Raw genomic sequence first — 26,840 nt, forward strand, 5'->3', positions numbered from 1 at the left:
GACAATCGACTTAGCTTCATGACTATCTTCTTTACAACTAACAGTCATAACCGGAGCTCCTCCTAATCTCCGGGCCCGGTTATTCAAAAGTGTATTTCTAATACCAGTATTAAGTCATACTACATGTATGCATTTATAATTCTATATTGCTACTTCAGTCCTAAGAGAAGCGAGGCAGAAATATTAAAATGATATGAAGAATACCCCAGGGAACAGAGCTAACACCACGGTTTAAAAAAATTTACGACGAATAGCACTATTTAACAAAAATTAGCCTCCTAAAAGCCCAAATTAAAAAGATGCATTTGGCTATGCAAGTGCTAGATGACTAGGAAATATCATTCGAGGTCGCTAATTCTGGCAATGCCTTAAAAACATGGATGGATCGGATGCTTACTTTGAGTGGTATTGATGAGCCATAATTGTATCTGTAGTTTGTGGCTTCATCCCGGGCTGATTCTACCATGTGACGGGCATCAGCAAGTAAACCAGCAACAGCCTGAAACAACGCAATGTAATAATATTCAGCATTTAAAACTGAAAACTGTACAGCAGCAAGGAAGCTGGGTCTTATTACTGCAAATGGCAACGGTTATTAATAATAGTCTGCAATAACGAACATATAAGAGTACCCTTTTCAAACCAGATATTTCAATCAGCATATTTCCACTAACATCAGGTACGTCAGACACAATGTGCAAGACGATTCAAGATGATTCATGATTCAAGTTACTGTATTCTGACACAAGGACAACCAGTCCTCTGCTTGTGCAACAGTCAGATAATGATAATGAACACCCATTAAACAGGGAAGCACATAAAACCATACAGAACGTGTATAAACCAGTTATTGAGAGTTGTATAACGGCCAGTAAACTAATAACTGCCAGAAACAGTGTACGAAAGTCTCAAATATATATACAAATCTTTTTCTTTTTCAAATACGGGTTTCTGATCATAAGTTCCACAACTTACCACTCCAACATGTCTGTCTATATTAAATATTCTCTTGTTTGCTCCAAATTCAAAGAGTTTGGACAAAACCAGCTTTTCAACTCCAAACACAACACCATCCTTCCCTCGAATGCCAATAGCGGTTCTATGGGAAGAAGTCAAACAACAGTCAATAATTAAAGAAGACTCAATCAAAAGTAAAACTACACCACCATCCTCCTATAGTTCTATAAATAGCTGGCATATTTATATAGTGTGGACAAGGTACATGTAAACTTAGAATTCAGATGTCCAAAATATCCCCTTCCATCCCCCAACACTTCCTAAATAAAAGAAAGAAAATGTTAAAAGAAATGATCGGATGTCATGTTGCTTAGTTTGGCCCTGTGTACTTTGTTTCACGGGCCATTTGTGATGTCCACTGATTCACTACTGGTACATCCATTTTGAATGGAAAAATGTAGCAGTCAGAAAGAATATGCACAGCTAACATAAATGTGGTTAATTATGAAAATATTACCTGACTGTAGTTTGGGAGGAGGAGTATGGACAAAATTTGAATACACAGAAAGCACTGTTACGCAACATCCTAAATGGGCAAAATTATGAAAATAATCATGCGATTGCTGGTAAACTTCAAGTGCTACTTCAGTCCCAAGAGAAAACACTGCAGAAATATTAAAATGATATGAAGGATACTCTATGGAATAGAGCTAATGCCACAGTTCACAAAGATTTAATGTGAACAACTATATTTAATCCCTATAAATGAAAAGTCCTTAAAAACAAAATCTTCGACAGTTTCCATAAAATTTTCCTGCTGTGACTTGATAATATTCCTTGTGTGATGACGAATCAGGCTGATGTGACCTCAAGTAAGGCAGTTATGTTGGAAAGACGTCATACGCGCTTGAAAGTATGACATCGTTTGTGTGATGGGTGACACCAAGTGATCCTGACGTCATACCAAAAAAAAACTGAAATGGACAGGAAACTTTGTTTTTCCATATTATTCTCTAAATCTACTAACAGTGGTTTTAATACATGTCATTTTTTTGACGATATAGTAAAGCAATTTAGACCATCTTGATTTTTTTCCTTTTTTATGCTAAATGAAGCTTTCATGACATGCAGGCCTTGACAATAAAGTTGGTCTTTAAGCATGAACAAGTTCAGATGATAGGCAAGATGTATGGTAAGTACGGTGCAGTAGTTTGAGAGGAGGCACATGGGCAAAATCAGCGACAAAAATCCATCCGCCAGACCTACGGACAGACAGGGTGATTCCAGTATATGCCCAAGCCATCCATCCCTCCCTCCCCCCACCCCCATACATACGTGTACTTGCACTATTTTTCACACATACCCGCTGTTTTCTACGGCCTTGAGGGCATATTCCACCTGAAAAACACGGCCATCAGGTGAAAACTGAGATGCTGACAGATCATACTGCAAAAAAAAAAAAATAGAATGCATGGTAGTTACAAGATTCATGATGCCGATAGCTGAAAGAATGAATAAAGCAATGTTTCCATATTTGGAGAATACATTATCATAATATTATTTAATTAACATAAGACATTATATTATCAAATCAGTTTGGTTGTAGGGCTCATGTGGGTTTCTCATTCATAGCAGGCCTGCATGGTGACACTCAAGTATATAGGGAAACTCGCAGGAGTAGAGTATCACATTCTATGCATACAGGAGAGTAAGACAAATCCAGCACATTTTCAGTCAAAAAATCAACATCATACCACTGTCCCTTATGAATTATTTGTTTCCTTCAAAGTCTTTTGATGTTCTTTGTTGTTCCACGCATATGTGCTATCAGTTTAATAAGATCACATGAAACATTAATCATTTGTAAACCACTGTGCTTTTCCCCCAATTTTCGGTATATACATGAGCGCCACCATACAGAACACACTGAATTCATCATAAACAAAAAATCTGCACAAGCCTTATATACACATAGACGGCTATTCCCTGATGACATAACACATGCTTGATAACCCCATACTCATATTTTACTATGGGCAGCTTCTCGTTTGTGAACTGGACCTTACCCAACATTAGAAGTTCACGGTAGATTCCTTGGCTGCAGTTTAAAACTACCCCCCATATTTGCTTTAATAGGGACAGACTGGCAAAACGATAGAAAAACAGATAGGCAAACAGACAACCTGACGGGCTGGGGCTGAGCCCCGTCTCAGCTGTTCATTGTCAAAATCTAGTTCTTCAGTGAATTGATATCACTCTACAACGTGACAGCAACCTCAACTATAAAATTCCCGGGCTGGTTCATGGCAATACTCCTTAGAGTAAAAGCAATGATTATCTTATAGGCCTATAAGAGTGAACATGTTCAGTTACAACGGCAAGCGTAATGACAGTACTTTTACTTTACTGAGTGCTCAATTTTCGCACCAAAAGCAACACTTTTCTGTGACAGATTCTCCTCTAATTCACTCTAGTCAAAAAAGAGAAATAAAAGAATGATGCTACCTACCCCAGTTCCAATGGAGCTCATTATAGTTAAATTTCGATGACACTTGCATTCACAGGACTAAAGACTAATGTTTTGGCTTTGTCACGCCGTTATGTTGCACTTTATGTTGGTTGTTCTTGCGCAGAAACAACTTCCGATCAGTTAAAAGTGAGCAAGACATCTCGATGGAGAAGTATTCCCTGCTTGAAATGTTGTGGTCGGATTTAAATATACAGTATTGTATTGTTTATAACGGTTACAAGAAATGACAAAAACATTTTAGGGCTCTTATGGAATCCGAAGATTGGTATTTCATATTTAAGCTCAGGAATATAACACAGGATTACTTCCCTTTATGTACGCTCTCCAACTGTAAGAGACGCGAATAAGAATCGAGACGCCATGCTGATTCTTCGTTCATGTTTGAACGCATTTTGACGTTTTGAGTTGGAAAGAGAAGTACACCATGCTGAAAAAGGTTTTTGACTTTTTATCATACTGGTATTTCCAGTATACGCTTGTGACTGCACTTTATATGATGGAACCCATTGAAAGATGGGTTTTCAGTATCCTTTTCCGACGTTGAAAACGGCATGGGTTGTTGAATCATCGCCTGCCTGGACCGAGGGCGTGGAATTTACACTTCTGTTTTTGTTGAGGTATCAGTTAGCAATATTGTCGGTATTGCTATATAATGCTACTGTATTTCCAAAACATGTATAGAACTATTTGTACAAATCTATATTTGATCAATTTCGAATGCTGTCTTTAAATAACTACCGAGTACTGAAAATAAAGCGCATTAGCCTGGGCGTTCGAATCCAGCAACCTTACGTCCAGCGCTGAAAGACTCCTTACCTCATATGTCATATAGCACCCTACCCACCAATATATATATTCAAAACTGCCCACAATGGGGCACTTGACTAGCTTGCGGAAGTGACAAGCAGACAACAAGATAAAAAAAATAACATGGGAAGGAATTGAAAAAAGAAAAACAAGGAGAGATTTTCTGACAGCTAATTTCTATGATATCAGAAAATTATATTATGTTAAACTAGCTTATCCAACCTACCTGGTCTAGCCCCACCTAAATCTGTGGTCAGGTGCCAAAGGTTCTACCTGTACCTGACCATGTGATCTTTTTCTTTGTTGTCACTGGTTATGTAATAACGTTCAGGCAGGTAAACACTCTCAAACCCATTCCAAATTACAGTTCTCTCAAAAAATATGGCTAGTATCATTCAGAATAGAATCATCTTGTGTAACATGTTGTAACCACAGCATCAGTCTGATCTGATTTTTTTTTACAATTTAATCGGAATCCACTCCTATATTATAACATACTGGCTTGGTCACAGTAAGAAAGGTGTGCGCTTAGCCACTTTCTCAGAAAGTTGCTTACTTCAGGAAATGATGTGTTTTTGTAGATAGATCCGACATAGAGGTACTCTCTTTCTGTGAGAAGCAAAACATCTTTTTTTTTTTTCAATGGGGCCAAATATGGCAGCACGAAATCAGCTGTGAAGTTGATATTGGGCAAGGTCTAGTTCATACCAGGGAAAGTCCATAATTAAATATCTGAGAACAGAGGCGAAACTTACGTGTCATGTGCAAAAGTCAGGTGAATTACATTCGCTGATGGCTTCGCAGTCCATTCAACAATTTTTAAGTACAGCGTAAAACACCAATCAAATGAATAAATCAACTCGCTGTCAAAGCATCAATTTCTTATCATTTGGAATGCATCTGCCACTTCATGCTTCTGCGTCAGTCTGGAATAAGCATTACATTTTGAACTGTTGTATAGATTAGAATACTTAAATAAGATTGTGACATATTTTAGATAATGTCGGTTTCTCAACATGATTGATGCACCAATTGAGGTTAGTTGGGTAGACTTGGCATCATGCGCCAAATAGCTCAAAATAGACCTTATTTACGAGTTCAAGATTTTGTAAAGAAATATGCAATAAAGGTCATTGTCAGTGCTTGCAAAAGGTACATAAATGTCTAAAGGGGTATAAAAGTGGATTTTGGATATTAAGTATCGCGTGTACAGCAAACTTTGCCGATGAAGTAGCTAAATACAGATACGATATGATAATCGGGTGCACATGTCATCCAGGCTAAGGTTGGCAGCAGTCTCCACATATCAGTAAGATTGGATTCTGTCTAAATCGAGAGCTAAATCTGCCCAGGCTGGCCTAATGACTGGGAATGATAGACTGGATGGGTATAAAGGCCTGGGTTCAGAGGGGTTTTCCAACTCATAAGTGGCCTTAACACAAAATTACTGCTTGAACATCTATCAGTGCACATGGTCAAGCAGAGCACATTTCTATCTATTCACAAGTATATATTATATTGCACAGATAACGATGCTAGTATCTGAATAAGAAGAAGTTGTAAATCCATAAGCAATATGTTGTCCAGTGTACTTCCATGCCAACTTCCTAATGCCACTAAAATAAGTTATATGTTATATAAAGAACCACATTATTTTAGGCCTGTTTTCTTGGACCATAGACCGGCCCAGATAGCACAGTTGGTAGAGCGTCCGCTTCGGGACCGGTAGATCCAGGATCAATCCTTGATCGAGTCACACCTAAGACTTTAAAAGAGGAAGTTGTAACTTCCTCGCTTGGCATTCGGCATAAAGGGGATAGTGCAACGACTGGTTGACCTGTATCAGTATAATGGCTCGGGCGGGGGGGCTTACTTGCCTTCGGTAAGTCGTCTCAGTGAAGCAGCACTAAATAAAACAGCGGTGGAAATCCGTCCTGGAGGCACATTACACATACATGCACCCTAATGATTCCTTCGTCGTCATATGACTGGAAAATTGTTGAGTACGACGTTAAACCCCAAGCACTCACTCACTCTTGGACCATAGTGCAGCAGTTTCTGTGTTACAGTCATTTATGTATAGCCAACCCTTCTCAAATTTGGTCTTTATATAGTTAGGCAGGCCCAATCTGCAAAGCGTATGTAAATCGTGGACATTAACAGAGATGAAGCAAGTTTTTGTATTTACTTCCTTGTTGTTTAGATAATTGTTGCACTGCCTTGTCTGCAGGCTTTTGGTTTCTTTGCCAAATTTCCTGGATATTGTAGGTGTCCACTTTTTTTTCTGGATATGTATCACTATGGTACATATTCTGTTTACTGATCAGATTTTAGCACCTGTGTTAATAGACACATCATCTATTCATTCAATAGAATTCCTTATTCCATATTGAGGAAGTGAAGTGAGCATTTGCTTTCACATTTGTTTGTTTTGGGCCATAAGTGGGAAGGTCTGCCAGCAACCTGCGGATGGTTGTGGGTTTCCCCCGGGTTGTGCCCGGTTCCCACCCACCATAATGCTGGCCGTCGTCGTATAAGTGAAATATTCTTGAGTACGGCGTAAAACACCAATCAAATAAATAAATAAAATTTGTTTGTTTTGAGATGATGATTCTGATAGGCAGTTAAGGCTTGCACCCATTGCTCTTAGCACAAGTTTAGACAAGTTTGTGTTATAGTCTTAATATTTAATTTCTTTTTATGCATTTTAGGTATATATTTCATGATTGTGCATGTTAATTTTTTACTTCCAGCTGTTGTATGCACATAACTGTTTCCTTAACCCCTCATCAGATGCTGTCCTTGTGGCAATCCTGGCAATGGGAATATACACAGCTTTTCTCTTCCTCCCTGGACACACTATCATGCTCATGGACTTCTTTGAATACTTGCTGGGTATAGACCAGTCACAGTCAGAGTATGTGGCCACAGAAGCGTGACATATCGCCACAGAAAGAGGTTAGGGCAATATGAACTGAACTTTTTACAAAGACCAAAGGAAATTCAAACCTATAATTTGTACCTATTCGTGTGACACTGAACTTTGAGGACTCTGCACAGAATGGTGATTAACCATTAGACATACCCAGAACTTCAAAATGACGAGGATTTGAAAGAGAACCAGCCATGGATACCATGTTGTTTGTATTGCTGGTGGATGGCTAAAATTCCATTCATTTCTGATCCTGTTTTTATTACAGATACATGTATTTGGCTGGGTCCATGTGCAAGCAGTATAGCCTACCCTATATCTTCTTAAATTTGGGAAACCTGGTCTGCACATTTTAGCCAATAATTCCGACCGTGTTATGAATATATTCATATCTTTAATTTTCCAAAAGGCTGGTAAAGAAATGTTCTATTCTGTTTTCAACGCTACGTATATCTGTCCCAAATTTGAGAAGAATTAGGGTACTCAGTGTGGACATACAGCTTTTTCAGTAAAAACCTGGCTGGTATCATGGTCGCTTGCTTTTAGTTTCTTTGTGTGATTGTTCTTTTTTTTTTTTTTTTTTTTTTTTTTTTAAATATGTATCCACCTCAGTAAATTATGGATGTCTGTGAATCGCCTAATGATGTCAGTTGTCTTTTGTTCACACAAATGCATGCCATTTTACCTTCTTCTCTATCCTTTGTGTCATTAGTAATAAGTGCATCATGCTGATTGGTCAGATAACATCTTCTGAATCATTTTATACAAAATGTGAATATTAAAGGTTTTATTATGTGCTTGTACTGTATATAAAGTTATCCATGTGTGAAAGTTAATACAAATCTTGATATTGTATCACAGTGTTCATCTTTTAATAATGTTACTTACGTCAGGCATATTAGACTAGTTGTGTCAGTCACCAAGACATGGAAGGTGTGGGTTCATTCCAGCCCTGAGGGACCTATACTACATGTTAATACTGGCTTGGATGGTTAGAGTGCTGGCTCGTTGCAACTATCAGGCCTTTGACCAGTTACATGGCAGGTTCATATCCATCTCCTGTTGCTTTTGTCTGCGGCCTTGAGTTCCTTTATGAGGTGAGTGGTTTACACTGGGTACCATTTTCCTCAACTCATAAACCTGACCAACATTGCATGGGTGAAAAAAGTACAGCATTTAAAAACAATCAAAGAAATAAATAAATCCAGCCATGGTTGGTATTGGTTCCTCAATCTGAGATCCTCTCTTCTCCATTGTTGCCTCCTGGGGTCATGACAATAAGCATGGATTAGTGTTTGTAGGGCCTGTTACATGGTGTTGGAGGTTTGGACATTTGATCACTTGCCTTCCACCACTATGACATAAATATCATGAGTTAGCTCTACTGGAGAAAATATTTACGTCACTCGTGGTAAGTTTTATCTGTCACCTTGCAACAGCTGTTGGTTTATTCAGTTCTATCTGGTTTCATCACCCGAAATGATAACACGAAATCATACTGTTTTGAATGAAAAATTCTTCAGTACGATGTCAAACGTCAAGCAATCAAAGGGACAATACTCCATATTTTAGTCCTATCTCACAATGGGGAAGAATCGTTAGAACATCTCCCGGATCCTGCTTTGGATTTATGTGTGTGTCAAGGCCAGTGTGTGCACAAAGTGTTAGCAAAGCCCATGTTTTAACCTTTTACAACATCTGGCAATAAAGAAGTATTGTCTAAAGAAATCTTGGAAAGGATGAACAAAACTGTAATCAATTCGTTTCATCTGTGTATCAATTTTCCCTTTGCTGAAAGTGGGACAGACTTGTCATCTTATAGAAGTGAACAATCGTGTAAACAAGATTTACGTCCCGATCAGCACCGATATGTGATGGATTGGTGCTTGCTCCAAAACTTGTTGTGCATAAGTTTCAAATGATCATTTAAAAATTTCCTGGATAAAGATAGCCTGGTATCCATGAAACTCAATATTCTTCCCAGGTGTTTGGTACTGAGAGTTGAAGTTTTAACACATCTGCCTTGATATAACAACATTTTATAGTTGTTGCGTAATGTCAAGGGTCCAAAAATAAGCTCTAAAATCATGTTTCAAATTTTGTCTTCAGTCAGAAATAGCTTTGTGGAACCGACCCAGCGTTCCAGGTTATTTTATTTTACTGCGGAGGACCTGTTTGTTATCCAGTCCTAGTCAGCCACTGGCTTTTTTTTATTATTCAGCTCTAGTCTATTTCATTGCAAAAGTAATCAAATAGCCAAAATATGTAAATTTTGTCTTTGTATTTTCTGGGGGAAAAAAGACTCATTCTCGACATGATCAGTAATATTTGACCTAAAATTTTGTCCATATCTAAGCTATTCATTTTGCCTGCTTCTGTGAGAGTTCTGTTGATCTTGCAAATACAAAAGACGACAGTATGCAGAGTGAAAAAAAAATAAACAAAAACAGGTTCATATGTAACCAGTGAAGTTCGGCCTCTTAGCTTACATCAGGCCTTCAGCCCGAACATGTAAAGTCTTAAATATTAGAAATTTACGGACTCATAGTACAATAGCTGAAGAATTCGGTAATAAAAAGTGAATTGATGTTATTTCCAAATTATAAGGCGCCAATTTTGGAATTCCGCTTATGAAAGTGAAAACATGCAAAGGAACCAGTCCTTGGGGACGCATAGTCCTCTAGCAGAACCCAGGTTTATGCGGGAAGGCCTGTACAATACAAAATATCACAGTCTATTTATATGGAAAGTAAAACTAGAGCAACGACGACAGTTTGATAGTTGCCAAATCGTAATACATAACCTGTGAAATCCAATCTCATTAATTCACTTCCATTTGCACTGTTCTAATGCTACTGTATGTTAAATGTGATGACAACAGTATTTTTGAGTAAAGAAAAAAAGGTTTGTTTCTCTACTTATGTAAATGCCCCTAGATCTGTTGTTTAAGTTTGAAATGCAGTTATATTACTCGCAATTTATTAGACTTCACTGGTTTGGAATTACTCAAAGTGTTGTGTTGTCATGAAGACCTCGTGAGTATTCTTTGGAAGGTAGGGTGATGCCTATTTTGAAAATGTTACCGGGCACTTACTTTGTTAAAAAGCTGCCTGTGTAAATCCTGCGTGGCTAAATCTGTAACATGCTAAGGTAGCAAATACTTTACCATGAACCTGGCTACAATTAGGCATATAGTGAGAGAATGGTATTTATATTTTGGGAGTGGTAAACAACCTTTTTCTGTCTACCTTCAGAAAAGCTGGTTATCTCTAACCTGTTCTAAACATCAATCAGACATTCGTCAGATTTCTCACCCCTCCTCTAGTTGAGTGAGTGAGTGCTTGGGGTTTAACGTTGTACTCAACAATTTTTCAGTCATATGACGACGAAGGAATCCTTAGGGTGCATGTACGTGTAATGTGCCTCCTTGTGCCTCCAGGACGGATTTCCACCGCTCTTTTATTTAGTGCTGCTTCACTGAGACGACTTACCGAAGGCAAGTAAGACGCCCCGCCCGAGCCAGTATACTGATACGGGTCAACCAGTCGTTGCACTATCCCCTTTATGCTGAACGCCAAGCGAGGAAGTTACAACTTCCTCTTTTAAAGTCTTAGGTGTGACTCGATCAAGGATTGATCCTGGATCTACCGGTCCCGAAGCGGACGCTCTACCAACTGTACAATCCGGGCCGGTCCCCTAGTTGAAGGTGCATGTATATTGCGTCAATATTGGTTCTATAGATGATTTCCAGCGTTATATACGCAACCATTCATGTAAATACTTAAATAAAGAACACCGTCTTAAACATCTTTTTTAACATCTTTTCAGTGTTCATGAAGAAAATGCAATGAAGATAAAATGCGCTTTAACCTTTCAAACATGTATAACTGCTGGTCGCTACATTTTCACATCAGACATATATAGCTATGACACTCTACACGTACATTAACCTTGGACGCAGCACGTAAGGTATACTTACTGACCAAGAAGACGACAAGATTTCTTTTGCTTCTGTACAAACCCACCCCAAGAACCACTCAAATCGTCATCACTTTATTTATGTTAATAAATTTAATATGTATCAAGAGAACCATATTTTGAATCCTAAATGGACTTTCAGACAATGCCTGCTCACAACCAAGGACAAACAAACAATAACAATACGAAAACATATTTTAAAAACATATTAAAATGACATGGCGTTTTATTGAAAGTTATAGGCCTACAATGGATAAGAGTAAAATATGCTGTTAATAAAACTCACTATATTAATAAAAATGAACTATTTTCTTCACTTAGCCAGAAGGACTTCGCGTAATGGTTTTGCCAAAGACGAAAATTTTGTAGACGTTTACCATGGCGACTGGTTTCCAGTTTAAATTTAGGAATTTATACAGTCAGAATGAGCGTATTCAGAAGCCTTGTCACATTCTCTTCCTGGCCGTGGCGGGAAATGTTGAATTTATCCAGGTAAAAAGTGTAGAACTCATTGGGCAGAAAGTGTTGAATTCATCTGGGCTGTGCTGAGTGCATAATGCTGCAAGTGTTCTATTCACCTAAGCTCCATCTAGGCTGAAAGTGTATTGTTCACCAAAGCCGAAAGTGTTCAATTCATCTGTGCTGAAAGTGTGTAAGTCATCATAGCTGAAAGTGTTAAAGTGCAGAATTCATGTGGGCAGAAAGTGTAGAATTCGCCTGGGCTAGCTGTGTTGAATTAATTTGGAGTGAAAGTGTTCAGTTCACCTGAGCTGAAATTATTGAACTCATCTAGGCTGAAAGTGTAGAATTCGTTGAACCTGAAAATGTTGAATTTACCTGAACTGCACCAATGAATTCGCCTGAGCTGAAAGTGTTGAATTCAACTGAACAGAAAATGCAGAGATACTTCCGAAATGTCCCTTTGTGCGTTTCTACCGAAGAAATATTTGTGCTCCGACATATAAGGAAGGATAAACGCTCCTCTCCGTCCATCTGTCTGTCCATTTTACCTTGTCAACTTAGCTCCTCCTATAGTTCTCAAGGGATTTTTTAATGAATTTTTTTAATGCATAAGAATTTCTTATTTTTGACCAATTTATAGACATTTTTGTCTTAGATTCGTGTGGCTGTTTGGCCGGCCTGCGTGGCTTGGCTCAGACACCAGTTGTCGTGTGTCCTGTGTTACAGCTGGCCGTGGAACTAGCGTTTGTGCTCTCAGCTTTTGTTTAGTGGTCATCCAGTCTGAGGGTGGTGCGACATCACGTTCTGTTGCTCTTAGCGGCAGGACATATTCACTAGCCTCTCTGTAAATAGCCTGTACATAGTTTAGTGCATTTCCACTTGGTAATATCGTATCTATTTTGCACTCAGCATCCACACTGTTCCAAACGCATAGTTGTGGTCCTCTCTTTAGGGTAGTAGTTCTCGACCTGGCCCACAATGTTGTGGGCAGGGCGAGTAAATAGACCCTTAAGCCTTAAGCTTGTAATACAGGGAGGTGCACAACCGGTTGAAGTATACAATCGGCTAAAGGAGTTAGTGGGGAGTGGGCCTAATGTCTTAAAGGGACTAATCAATGTGTCTGGAGATGTCTGGAATGTTACAGTGGCTACGCAAACTGTGAAGGAACAGCTGTTGGCTAGCGGCTTCACATTCAAAGGGGTAGATTGTCCAATATATGATGTGGAGGAGCAAAGGCTCCTGGTTAGATCTCGATGTCCGATCAAGGTGCCCGATGACACTATTCGAGGTTTGATGTCCCGGTATGGCACTGGTCCATCACGTCAGCCGGGAACATTACCTTTTTGATAGGTCACTTGAGAATGGTATGCGCCGTATTTACATGAGTGGTGTGACCGAGATCATTCCACAATCAATTTCGGTTGGGAATTTTAGAATTCCTTTGTGGTACAGAGGTCAGGTCCGTGCCTGTCACATCTGTGATAGCACAGAACATTTCAAGGCCGACTGTCCTTTAAAGGATAAATGCCTCAAGTGTAAACAGGCAGGCCACTTTCAAAAAGGACTGCCCGTTGAGTGATGAAAATGACAATGGCGATAATGACGATAACGATTGCAATGATAAGGATGATGATGAAGCTGAGGGTGACAATAAAGATGAAAATGAAGATCGAGGAGATGATGATTGGTAATTATAGTGAGGGACATGGGGATGATATGGAAATTGGGGTTTCTGGCGAGTCTGTTCCTTCCAGTCAACAAAATAAGGGGACATTGGATAACTCTGCTGCTGACAACGAGGAAGCTGGAGAGTGGCAAGTTGTCACTAACTCCATGTCCTCCCAGCAAAAAAGATTCGAAATAAGCGCATTGATGCTACAAATAAGGTCAGGAAGTTAAGCCAATCGCCAGTAGTAGGTGAGCCTTTGCGAGGCATCTCAGACGTCAAATAGCTCGGAGTGGGTTGTCAGTATGAGTCAAATCTCGAATACCTCCTCACCCACTAGATCGTCAGAAATTTCGAATATAACGCCATCCTGCATTAAGGAGACGCAATCCAGTGGCGTGACACCCTCCAAAGGTGCACTTGGTAAGAGCCCGTCCTTATGGGGTAGCACGTTCAGCCCTGAACCCTTCAACAATGTCACAGTTAGACACTAGAGATATAGCAGATTGTCTTGACCTTCAGGGAAGCTCTCAGCAATCTGATATGTCTAGGGCTGGTGGAGAATCCAATATGGAGGAATCTCTTTCGGAATGGATGTACCCGAAGACTTACCTGCCTATACCAATGGCAAAGGTGAGGACTTGGTACCTGTCCTCAACATCCCTGGGGTCGTATTATCGCACATTGCGACGTGATTTTAAAGTTGACAAGGTTAAAAAGCAGAGGAAGTTGATAACGTTGTCACAGGAGGATTTTGCTGAGCGTTGGGCAGGCGATGTATAAAAAGTCCAGAAAAAAGAAAAAGAACAAATAAATATTAATAATGGCTACTACAAAGATCTTACAGTGGAACTGTAGAGGATTGAGGTGTAACCTCGCAGAGCTCCAAATGTTAGCTCAAGACCTCAATCCTATAGCTTTTGATTGATAACTCTGATGACTGATCCTAGTTATCAATGTCGAGATTATGTGTCTCATCACGCTGTTTGCCACGTCTTCGAATGGAAAGGCATTAGGGGGTTCTTCTCTTTTGATTAGGCAGGGTTTAATACACAATAGACTGGCACTGAACACCGATTTGCAGGTGGTGGCGGTGCGTATCACACTGGGTACAGTATTAACAATCTGTTCTATTTACCTTCTTCTACTCTTCACCAACAAGAGCTGCAAAATTTATATGATCAATTACTAAACCGTGTCTTCTTTTGGGTGACTTTAATGTCTACAGTGTTTCTCTGGGGTGGACTCTAAACGTAACCAGAAGGGCTCTGTATTGGAGGATTTTATATCTAATAACTCTCTATGCGTCTTAAATGATGGCACACATACTTACCTTCATCCTGCAAAGGGCACTTATTCGGTCCTTGATTTAGCTCTGGCTGATGCAGGGCTAAGGTCGGAATTCAGCTGGAGCGTCCCTGATGATCTGTGCGGAGCGACCACTTCCCCACCATACTTACCCTTGAGAAGCCGGTATCTTCCTCCTTCCACGCTTTAATTATGATAAAGCAGACAGGCCCCGCTTTGCTGTTCTGTGTGGTGAAACACTTACAAGCGACCTTTTTCTTGATGCAGTTGATCCTATTCAGTTATTCTCGGATCAGCTAATCGATGTAGCCTCCAAATGTATCCCGAAATCTTGTGCGGTTCCCCGTATTAAGAAACCCTGGTTCACGGAGGATTGTAAACGAGCTAGACGTTTCAGGAAACGTGCTGAGCGCGTGTACCGATGTAGACCATCTCCCGGTAATTTAGATGATGTTAGGCGTACTCGAGCTAAAGCCCGTAGGACTATCAAACAGTCCAAACGTGACTCTTGGAAACGTTATGTTTCTAAGATTAATCATCGTACCCCTATGTCAAAAGGAATATGATCCAACGCATCAAAGGCAATGGATCCAATGTCACTGTCAATCATCTTAAAGACGGGAATAATTCTTTGACAGAAAAACTTGACATAGCCAATAGGTTGGCGCTTCTTTTGCGCACCATTCGTCTTCAGATAATTACTTGCCTCAGTCCCAGCGTAACAAGGAACGGACCGAGGCAAGTCCTCTTGATTTTACATCCTCAAATGAAGAATCCTACAATGTTACATTTTCTCTACATGAACTATCCGCATCCCTGAGCAAGGCCATGACTCCAGGGCCAGATGATATCCACTATCAGCTTTTACGATACTTTCCAGAATCTTCCTCGAGAGTGCTTCTTGGAATATTTAATACCATTTGGATTTCCGGGAATTTTCCTGCCTCATGGCAAAACGCTATTATTGTCCCCATCCCAAAGCCCGGAAAGGATTCTACCGATCCAAATAACTATCGTACTATTTCCTTAACCAGTTGTGTATGCAAGACTATGGAGAGGGTGATTAACGATCGCTTAGTCTGGTTTTTGGAGACTAATGAGTTGATAAGCGACATTCAATGTGGATTTCGAAAAAATCGCAAGTACTGTTGATCACCTTGTTCGTCTAGAATCCTTTATTAAGAACGGTATCGTTAATCGTGACCATTTCGTATCTGTTTTTTTTGACCTGGAAATGGCTATGACACTACTTGGAAATATGGCATTATGGAAAGATATGCATGGATTTGGACTTAGAGGTCGGCTTCCTGACTTTATTCGTAAATTCTTAGACCATCGTCACTTCCAAGTTCGGGTTGACTATCTCACTACTTTGAACAAGATCAGGGGGTTCCTCAAGGCAGCATTTTTATCAGTTACTCTCTTTAGCATTAAGATTAATAGCCTTGCCAGAGTTTTATCTCCTAGTATGAATGCATTCCTTTTTGTGGACGATCTTGGTATCTCTTGTCGAGGCAAAGGTATGCACATTATTGAGAGACAACTGCAGATTTGCCTTAACAAAATCCATGCCTGGGCACTGGAGAACGGATTTAAGTTCCCCAAGTCGAAGACTAACTGTGTACACTTTTGTTGGAAGTACTTCCCCCATGAAGACCCCAAGGTATTTTTAGATGGGTCCCCCATCAAGGTTGTGCCGGAGGCAAAATTCCTCGGGGTGATCTTCGATAAGCACCTTACATTTAAATCTCACATTAATTATCTTAGAGCCAGATGCCTAAAGGCGCTTGATATTTTGAAGGTTGTCTCTAGTGCTCGATGGGGAGGGGATCATGAAACCCTACTTCAGCTCTATCGAGCACTGATTCGTTCTAAGCTAGACTATGCCTGCAGTGTTTATGGAGGTGCGTCACGCTCCCGGTTGAAGAAACTCAATACTGTACATCACCAGGCCCTACGGTTGTGCTTAGGTGCTTTCCGTACCTCTCCTGTGGAGAGTCTGTATGTTGAGGCAAACGAGCCTCCCCTGGAGCTTCGAAGAACTAAACTATCCTTACAGTATATCACCAAGCTTAGAGCCAATCCATCCAACCCAGCCTTTGATTGTGTCTTCCATCCGGAATTTGAAGACTTATATGCTCAGAAGCCATCCATTGTGCCTCCACTGGGTGTCCGCATCCAGGAACATGTGCAAGCAGCTGGACTTGGGCTGGATACTATCACCCCCATACGCATCCAGGAAGATCCACCGTGGTTAAGCCCTGAGCCTCAGGTTGATACCTCGCTCTCCTCCCTGAAGAAATCTTCCACCAACCCTTTAGTATACCAACAGGAGTTTAGTAATATGTGTTCAAAGTATCCATTTTATCACCGTATATTCACTGACGGTTCCAAGAATGATGATGGCGTGGCTTTCGTCGCTGTCCTTGGGCCCAGAACCATTTCAACCATTACAAATCCCTGTTCTGCCAAGGCAATTAGGTGCGCACTTCGGTCAATTCCAGAGCTAGGAGGTGGCAGATTTCTCATCTGCTCTGACTCCCTTTCCTGCCTCCAGGCAATTCGGGCTAGTTCACCTGTACATCCAGACATTCTGTCTATCAGGGAGATGTTTAAACGACTTAATGAAGATTTTATCATTGTCTTTTGTTGGGTGCCCGGGCATATGGGTATCCCTGGGAATACTGTTGCAGATGAAGCCGCGAAGGCGGCTCTGCATTCCGTTACTACCCAAAATGACGTTCCATATTCGGACTTGCGTTCACTTATTTGCTCCTATATCAAGCGCTTGTTTCAGGCTCAATGGGATGACCAGACAACCAACAAACTGCATGATATTCGTCAGTTTGTCGGTCCAGCACCTTCCCTTTCACGGCATCGTCTCCGCTCTTGCATTTTGAGGAGGTGTCGTATCGGTCACACACGTGCTACGCATGGGTATTTGTTGAAAGGAGAAGATGCTCCTCATTGCTTTACTTGTGATCAACGGTTCACAGTCAAGCATATATTGCTTGACTGTGGCGACTTTGCTCCTGTACGAGATTCCTTTTATCACGTGGGCTCTCTTTCAGAACTTTTCAATTCTGTAGAAAGTGATACTATTTTTGATTTTCTCTCTACCATTGGTATGGCAGGAAAGCTGTGATTTTAAACTACCGTCTGTGTTTGTTATGTGACTTCTAGTGTCCTTTTTTGAATGAATAGTAAATGAATTATCCGTAGTAGATCGACTACTTGACGTTTTATTGTCGCGATAAAACTGAAATATTTTTGAAAGCGACGTTAAAACTTTCACTCACTCACTCACTCATTATTTCGACTTGAATTAAGTAATCCTCGGCAGATACGTAATACTATGGAAAAAAGCCGATAGCGACCATGAGTGCTTTTGCACTTTCTGTCGATTATTTATTTAGGCCAGAAAATATTTATTTATTTATTTGATTGGTGTATTACGCCGTACTCAAGAATATTTTGATTATACGACGGTGGTCAACATTGTGGTGGAAGGGATGCGGGCAGAGCCCGGGAGAAAACCACGACCATCCGTAGGTTGCTGCAGGCCGTCCCACAGCTGGAGAGGAAGGCATGCAACATGAGCTGGACATGAACTCAAAGCGACCGCATTGGCAATGCTGGGTCATGCATTGTATCGCGGCCACGGAGTCCCCGAAATATTATCGAATGTACACCCCGAACATTAAAGTGTGCTTTTCTCTCAGATGTTTCAGTTTTCCTTCATGCATATAGAGAAGACAAAGGGCAAATATGTCGGTTCGAGACGAATGTAATTCTAGTTCCTTTTAGCATTAATTTAGTAGATTTTTTCGGCCTGGCTTTTTTCTCTTTTTTTCTGCCTTTATTTCTGCACTGAGATTGATAGATGATATTTGGTGATACAGGCTTTGAAATCTGCTGCCACGTGTATTTTGATTAATATGCATTTGTAAAGGAAATGAAAGGTTGACATCACTGTTGTTATTCTTACACATCTATTCCCCTCTTGCGTTCCGTAGTTAAAAGTTCATCCATGGTGCATCGAAATGTTTACCAGTGATCTCACAAGTCAGGGCACAACAAGATAAGAGAGCTTTCATCTTAATACTGATATAACGATTGTTCAGTGTCCTTAAAGGATGCATGAAAATGAACCATAAAACAAAGACTATGTTTCTATGCTAAATGAAGAAAATTATGCCGCGGAATTTTTGCTAAAAAAATTTCATTTTGGGGCATGTTTATACCTGTTAATTATCCGCCTGTATTATGCATATTTTCCGACAACGGTCGGATTTTTTTCACAAAGTACGTCATGGCTGATCTTGCTCGGAACTCGGTGAACACCCCCGTAGTGCCCCAAGCCTGGTGAATGCGATAGTGTGGGCACGGTGACATGTACACAGATACCGTGTGGCTTCTTCGGATCAGCTTAACGATTCCTCCGCGCCCCTAGACCCGCCCTCATTCGGTCTATTCCCACAGACTCACCAATGCTCATGCCGTCAGTTCAAGTGCAGCTCATGCTGGCTTCCTCCTCGGTCTGCCCCGCGTTCCTCCTAACATAGTGCAGGCCGACCCTGTATAAGTGAAATATTCTCGAGTACGGCGTTTACATTTACCTCCTATAAAATAAAATAAAAACAATAAAGCAATAAAAATAAAAACAATCCAGTTTTTCGATCCAGTGAGTAAATATTGTCTCATAACTTGAGATACAACCGCGTCTCCACGGTGCAATTTATCCTGTTGACTTGTCCAACTCGATATATAGGCCACTGAAAATAGGGCACAAACCAGGTCCCCCAGAAGATAGGAGCTGAGTTGTAATATCTGTAATGAAATGTTTTGCGTTACAAGTAAATATAACAGTAATTCATACACAAATTCAAAGTGGCTCACCACCTTCGATGTGTTTGTTTGTTTGAGGTTTAACATCACTTTTTTCAGTATTATTCCTATCATAGCACGAAGGTTGACCCCAGTATCTTCCAGAAAAGTGCCGAAGTACCCGTCGGAGAGTATCACAGGTGGATATTCCTTAAGGACTTCTGAATACACAAAAAGGTACCCTAATTCCTCAACATTTTCGCATACGAAAGAACAACTTTCAGTGCAATTTATGCACTATACGTTAGTCAGATTAGCCATTTCAAGGGTTTCACAAACAGCATAATTTCATCAGTCTACACAGAAAAATGTCTAACAAATACACTTGAATAAACACCTTGCAAATATGCGAAAAGGTTGAAAAATGTCAGTACCACAACATTTCCGTCTGACAGAATAGAAGGCTGTTCGTAATCCCGGACTCGAGACAATAAAGGGACTTTCCAACACCAGGGTCGCCCTCACGGTCAGACAATGACCTGAAGACACAATGGGTCCATTGCTAAAGTCGTTGTGCACTTACTTGTACCAGGCGCAACTGATTATGCATTCTGTAAGAAAGCTTACAATAACATACATCGTCCCCCTTCCCCTTTGATGGCTTGGGTTGCATGTCTGACTTGAATTTAAACCAAATAAGCTCAAGGCACTGAATGGCCCCTGCATGCATGAAAATCCACTAACCACCACAGACAATGACTAAATCACGAACTGAAGCTTACCTCCTCACTGTACATACATTGTGTCATGTTCTATACGTAAACATATACCGATGGTGGTTTGCGAGTTTCACACGCTATATTTATCCACACGCTTTCTTAATCTCTATGGATGCAAAAAATACCACTCTTATAACTTTAAGGCCACTCGTCTATGGTGGGTCCTCCATGTTGCCTTGTCTGATTTGACAGAACTTTTGTAAACCAACCTCAATATCAATATCATTGGCATCCATGTACATTTTGTCTCCACTCCATACTTTGTGTTCAGTGCTATAAATGGTTATATAGTCTGTGCGTTGAAACGGACATTCGTATACAACTCGTCAACAAATAAGGACGTTCGAGGTCAATAATCGCAAGGCCAGTTCCCAAAACGACGTATAACACAAACCACCAAAGAAGTAAGAAAGTATATAAAGTACAAAAATAGGATGGACTCATGCAAAGAGAAGCAGTGGGCTGTTTTTAATGATGTTGGAAATGACAGCGTATGTTCTTGGCGATTGAGTGAAATCAGTATACAAATCGTGTACCATGCTAGAATATCAGTTGTTGATAGAAAAATATGGATAACAAACTATGTTGCGCTTTGATTGCAACTGTTCGTGTGTCCAACGTGACACTCTAATTCAATTTGACGAATATTTGGCCCTTATACCCGGGTTAAGCGGAATTCGACACAATTATGATGCAGAGATTCTGGACGCTCTGTCTATATTTACCTATAACAGAATTATACTGATTGTAAAATTTAAGAAACTTTGAAGGAAGGCGTTTGATGGAATAACCTTGACACACTAGTTTTTGCAGTGACGTTGATTAAAATCGTCACCTAACACGCAGGATCTAACAAATGTTGCAAAACTACTAGCTATACTGCTATCCAAATAAGGATAATTTACAATGTCAAAAATAGTTTCTGCAGATAATATTCATATGAAAACAGGTATATGTGGGGGGGGGGGCAATTTGTACTCATCGGAATACCTATACTCTGTTGATATACGGTTTCTCTGAGTTTCACTGAGATGTTATTTATGAGAAATTCAAGCAACTCAGTGAACATTGAAACAAGATAACCCTTGTATGTAGTGGAACTGCATACAAGAACTGAAGATAGTGGTGACCGGTTTTATTGAAGACGGAAACAACCAGTGATGAAATTCTATCTATTATATCCATGTGAGGAATATTAATACAGAAAGATATGTTCGTTTACGGTACATGTCAATGAGCGTCTAGTTCTCCAGTGAGACGTTTGGAGTTTTTATGTATCCACATACAACCGACACCAGAATTTTTTGCACTGGCACAGCAGTACTTATTCCAAAAAGGCCGTTCTTCTTGTAAGTGGTAATAAAGCGAGCTTTGTATGGCGGTTTATGCATTTTTGGTAATCCAGTAAAGTTGTGGTATGTCATTGTGACGGGAAGGTACAGATATACGCCTCTATATACTCCTGAAAAAAGACTAATGTTTTTTAAATAGTTCCTCCAGAGTATAGGTCGTTATGGAATACGTTTTTTTTTCCGGCAGTTGTGATATTAAACTCCTCCACAAGAACCTGATAGTAATAAATCTTGCAGACAAATATGGTATTATTAGGAGCTTTGTCCACAGGAACAGTAACGTATTTTCTCTGGAGATCACGAAGTACCTTTCGCATGCTTACATATATGACGTTAAAATCACATTACCAATATTCGGATTTTGGTCTTCGCAGTTGTCAAACAAAATAGTACTTTTATGTTTTGATGATAGATCTACATGCATCATACATTACAAAAACACAGCCATCGCACTCAGCAGTTTTTAAACCCCAAGCACTCACTTACTCACTTAGCAGTTCTTCGTCGTGCATGAGTCATTTTATGCACATGACGAACCATGTTTGTGTACTAAACCCTATGCATTACATGCCTTGAGGATATGTAATTGACACATCAAATAGGATTTAATATTTTCTAAGAAAAACTCACAGGACTAAACGAAGGGATTTAATAGGACATGGCGTGCTGTGCAAAGAGGTTTAAATCGTATTAAAAACGCATCACTTTATGCTCTAGATGCTCTAACGTTGACCCGTACTAGTGTACCTAAGTGTTTTAGGAGCACACTTACGGTACAGTTATGTGTATAATTAAGATGTACAGCATAAAGAGAAAAACAAAGCAGCGACGACAGTGTGATAGCTGGCAAATGGCCACACGTAACCGGTGAAATATGGCCTCCTATCAATTTAAAAGAGGTAAGAATTTGACCGTTTGAGTTTTGCTTGAGGTTTAGCGACTGTTAGGGTTTTATTTTAATTGTTAATGTAAAATGTTAACAGTAACAAAAAAAAAAAAAAAACACGCCCCTATTACAGGACCTACTACAGGAAAGATAAAGAGAGTACATAGTGGACCGGACTTGTTAACTTGCCGGAACTAGATTCCTGCCTTAATATTTCTTGACAATTCAGACGAACCTCGGTTCAAAAGAAGTCATTCAGTCACTGATATTTCATGACAATGCAGACGAACCTCGGTTCAAAAGAAGTCATTCGGTCATTCATATTTCATGACAATGCTGACGAACCTCGGTTCAAAAGAAGTCATTCAGTCATTCATATTTCATGACAATGCAGACGAACCTCGGTTCAAAAGAAGTCATTCGGTCATTCATATTTCATGACAATGCTGACGAACCTCGGTTCAAAAGAAGTCATTCGGTCATTCATTTTTCATGACAATGTAGACGAACCTCGGTTCAAAAGAAATCATTTATCCATTCATGTTTCATGACAATGCAGACGAACCTCGGTTCAAAAGAAGTCATTCAGTCATTCATATAAATTTTATTTTGAAAAACTTAAGTACAAACAGCCCACAATGTGTCTCACAATACCGGAAGCGGGCATTAGTTTACCGATAGGACAAGTGCCAGTAATCCATTTGCAGGCCTCATGAAGGTCATGGACCAAATTTCACATATCATGGAACGTCTTCTTGAGCCACACTTCTTGGGTATCGTTTGTGCATGAATTCTGGCTGAAGTGACCCAAACTGGACATTTTCTCTTGTCCTCGTTACGGTGTCGACCTTTGGAAGTAATGGATCGCAAGATCAATTTCCAAAGAACGTTCAACACAAACCACCAAAGAACTAAGAATGTATATAAACTAAGAAATTCGGACGAATTCATGAAAAGAAAAGTACTTAAGTTGTCAACAGTTTCAGTGATGACGGAAAAACAATGAAGAACGTTCTTCGTGACTGAATTAAATCAGTATCCAAATGGAGTAGCTTGCTGGTTCATAAGTTAACCAAAATATGGATCTCAGCTGCGCTTTGATTGTAACTGTTCATATATCCAACATTGCCACCTTGTTGAACAAGATGCATATACCGCCCTTAGACCAATTTTTATTAGTGCGTTGTGCACTCTAGAGTTGAACGTCCTCGTGTACTGTGTGGAAACCCGGCAGAACCCGGGGGGAACCCAGCCGCAGTTTGCTGGCGGAGGAATGAATGAAATCATACGTATATATTGCTTATAATACGGCGATCTGTATATGATAAATTCCATTTTCTTGGAGTTTGACAGTTTGGCCGCCACTAAGTGGTATATATATATATATATATATATATATATATATATATATATATATATATATATATATATATATATTGTATGCTTTGAGTGTTTAACTATATGAGAAACCCTGGGCTGCCTAAACTTCAAAGGATAGTTAGTTGTACGTTATCTGGTATTCCAAAAAAAAATAAATGAAGACGATTAAAACAGAAAATATACTAAAAATAAAAAGTAAACAAAAAAAAATACAGAAATAAGAAAGAAACAAACAAACAAACAACCAGGTTACAGCTAAAACTGTGGGATGAAATAAGAGAAGATGCCCAAAATGACAATGTTACCTTGTACTGCGATTCCCAAGTGCATATTCGGGTCATTCGTTGGGGTTTTGTATATACGCTTTCAAAATCTCCATGTCCAGAGGCCTTCTTCTTTCGATTCAAATTTAATTGCTCCATATCTAGGTCTACCATTGTGAAAAGAAATAATTTATCCTATTTTATAATTAAAAATCAAGGTTTTCTTTTCCCAGAAAGGGACAAAATCTAGCTTAAAAGGGGCATGCAAAACAATGATTGCGTTAAAGTTCAGACAGGGATTTATTCTGACTGTTCATGTAAATGCTTAAACATTAGCAAACTACACTCTCCCTATTACAAGATCTAATACAGGAAAGGTGTAGAGTGCATAGTTTTGAACCCGACTTGTTAACTTGCTGGTAGCAGCTTATACGTCCCCTTGCACCATAACTTAGGACTAGGTTACACAAAGCATTACTGTCATTTACACTGTGGGGACACAGGAGAGTGGCCAGGTAATCAGGCACAGAAATTAGTCTAATTGTATTGACAGAGCGCAAGGAAAGATACGGATTGACGGAAAGAATAAATGAAGGTATGTATTGACAGATGGAAGATCTTTTCACTTAGGAAGAATAGAGAAAATGGGTAAGGTTAAGAGCTACATTGCCCAAAGAGGAAACAAAGAATTATACAAATAAAGGAGAAAGATGTCGACAAAAGGCAATGGGTTGACCAAAGAGAACAGTTTACCTATTTTCCACTCAAGCCTCAGGAGACGGGTTGAACAAAGGTGAAAGTAACGACTATACGAATGACAGACCAAATCGGGAATATTGCAAAAAAGGCAGTGAATGTATACACTGCATGGGTAAAGGGATAAGGGGGATGGTTTGACCAGTGAGTAAATGAAGGCGTCGGACCCTACGTCAGGGTATTGTAAATGTGTTACTTTCAATCCTCTAAATATGAAAACGCTGGATTAATATTCCATAAATGCTGACCACTCAAGTAGCCATCGTCGGGCTATCTCACACCACTCAGTGGTAACGCTCCGAAGTAAATATAAAAGTCGACAAGAGGACAAAAGGTGTTCTTCTTCGAATGGACTCCGGGTCGCTAATTTCACCAAATTGACCGACTGGATCCAGTACCTTTAAATACCCTTAATGTATCCTCGACATTTACGTCATCAGTTAGCTTAGAGAGTTCTGCAACTTTTACATATAACCAGTGACACGGTGACAACGAAATTCCTTGAGATCATTGACAGGCCGACTGGTCCGACAATGCTTCCACGATGAAATGGACAATCAGTACTGTATATATACAATGAAAAGTTCGATGAAATGAAATAAATTTACATACACGTAACAACGTGTGAACAAACAATTACAAATGATTTCATTTTTATGCCAGTGATGTGTAGATTTATCTACTTGTGCCTATTTGTACACAGCATTTGCCTTGGTCTGCGTGTGGGAAAAGTTGCCAATAATTTGACATAGGTCCGTGGTTTACACCGATCACTCAGTTTTCATCTATCCACAAAACAGACCGCCATCGTACAAGTGAAAAAATTCTTCAGTATGGCGTTAATTGACCAATTAATAAAACATATTAATCGGAGTCCTGATTAGTCTAGAGTTTTGATCATCATGTCAATAGGGCTCCGCTTTAGATAACAACTGACTTCTTTTTTGGGCAAATTTTCACTTTCACGAAGCAGATGTGTGCGTGTTTTGTGTCGTTGTGCCGAGGGAGTCTTTACAAATGTAAGCTGTCGGTGCTGTTTTACATTGTAAGAACACTACTGTAATAGGGATTCATTGAAAGAGTGGCAGCTCAATGAATTCCGAGTAAGCCCAGATACAGCTTCCCTGTGTGTTTAATAAATGGAGTGTAAACAGTACTAACCACTTAAATAGAATGGTATTTCATTTTTGTAACCGTTATTGGGCGTAAACATGAAACAAAAGGAGCTTAATAAAAGCGCGCATGTCTATGTGGTATATATACATCTACTTTTAGGTGTATGTCCAGCGCTAAGGTAAACAGCGTCTTTATAACATATGCATTGTTGATCTGACTATGGTAGGGCCTTACAGGAGTTCACCTATGTATTGAAAAATGCCGTCCGAGTCTCCACCACTCGGGAAATTTAATATAAAAAAAAAACAGTTCGTTCGCTCAACACGTGTATATGAAGTTAAGCAACTCATTCATGTTCACCGATTGCTGTTCCCCAACCCATGCAAGACATTCATGTTCATCAGTTATTGTATTTTACCAACCCCTCTAAGACACTCATCACCAATTAATGTGATTTTTAACTCATCTAAGACTATTAACTATTAAGACTATTGTTTTCCACCGAATCATCTAAGATATTCATCTTCACTAGTTCACTGTGTTTCACCAACTCATCTTCACTGGTTTGCTGTGCCCACCAACCCATTTAAGACATTCATCCTCACCAGCTGTTGTTCTCCCAACTCATTACTTAGATATTTATCTTCACCAATTCATGTGTGTCACCAACTCATCTAAAACATTCACCCTCGCCAATTAATGTGTCTTCAGCTCATCTAAGACATTCCTCTTCACCACTTAATGCATCCCACTAACTCATCTAAGACATTCACCCTCGCCGATTACTTTACCCTCAGATAATCTAAAACATTCATCTTCACCAATTAATGGGTCCTACCAA

General features: G+C 39.7%; 1 protein-coding gene across 1 annotated transcript in view; it reads right to left on the bottom strand.

Moving 5' to 3' along the window:
- Positions 1-26,840, bottom strand: part of LOC135467906 (proteasome subunit alpha type-3-like) — a 244,066-nt gene that overhangs the window by 3,679 nt on the left and 213,547 nt on the right. The window contains exons 2-5 of the mRNA XM_064745829.1: positions 3,467-3,532; positions 2,321-2,403; positions 976-1,099; positions 398-499 (exon numbers count right to left, since the gene is read on the bottom strand). Coding sequence (XP_064601899.1) covers positions 398-499; positions 976-1,099; positions 2,321-2,403; positions 3,467-3,487 — 330 coding nt within the window. The 5' untranslated portion in view covers positions 3,488-3,532. The remainder of the gene's footprint in view (positions 1-397; positions 500-975; positions 1,100-2,320; positions 2,404-3,466; positions 3,533-26,840) is intronic.

The sequence above is a fragment of the Liolophura sinensis genome, chromosome 6 (assembly GCF_032854445.1).
Source record: "Liolophura sinensis isolate JHLJ2023 chromosome 6, CUHK_Ljap_v2, whole genome shotgun sequence".
In the NCBI taxonomy this organism is placed as follows: Eukaryota; Metazoa; Mollusca; class Polyplacophora; order Chitonida; family Chitonidae; genus Liolophura; species Liolophura sinensis.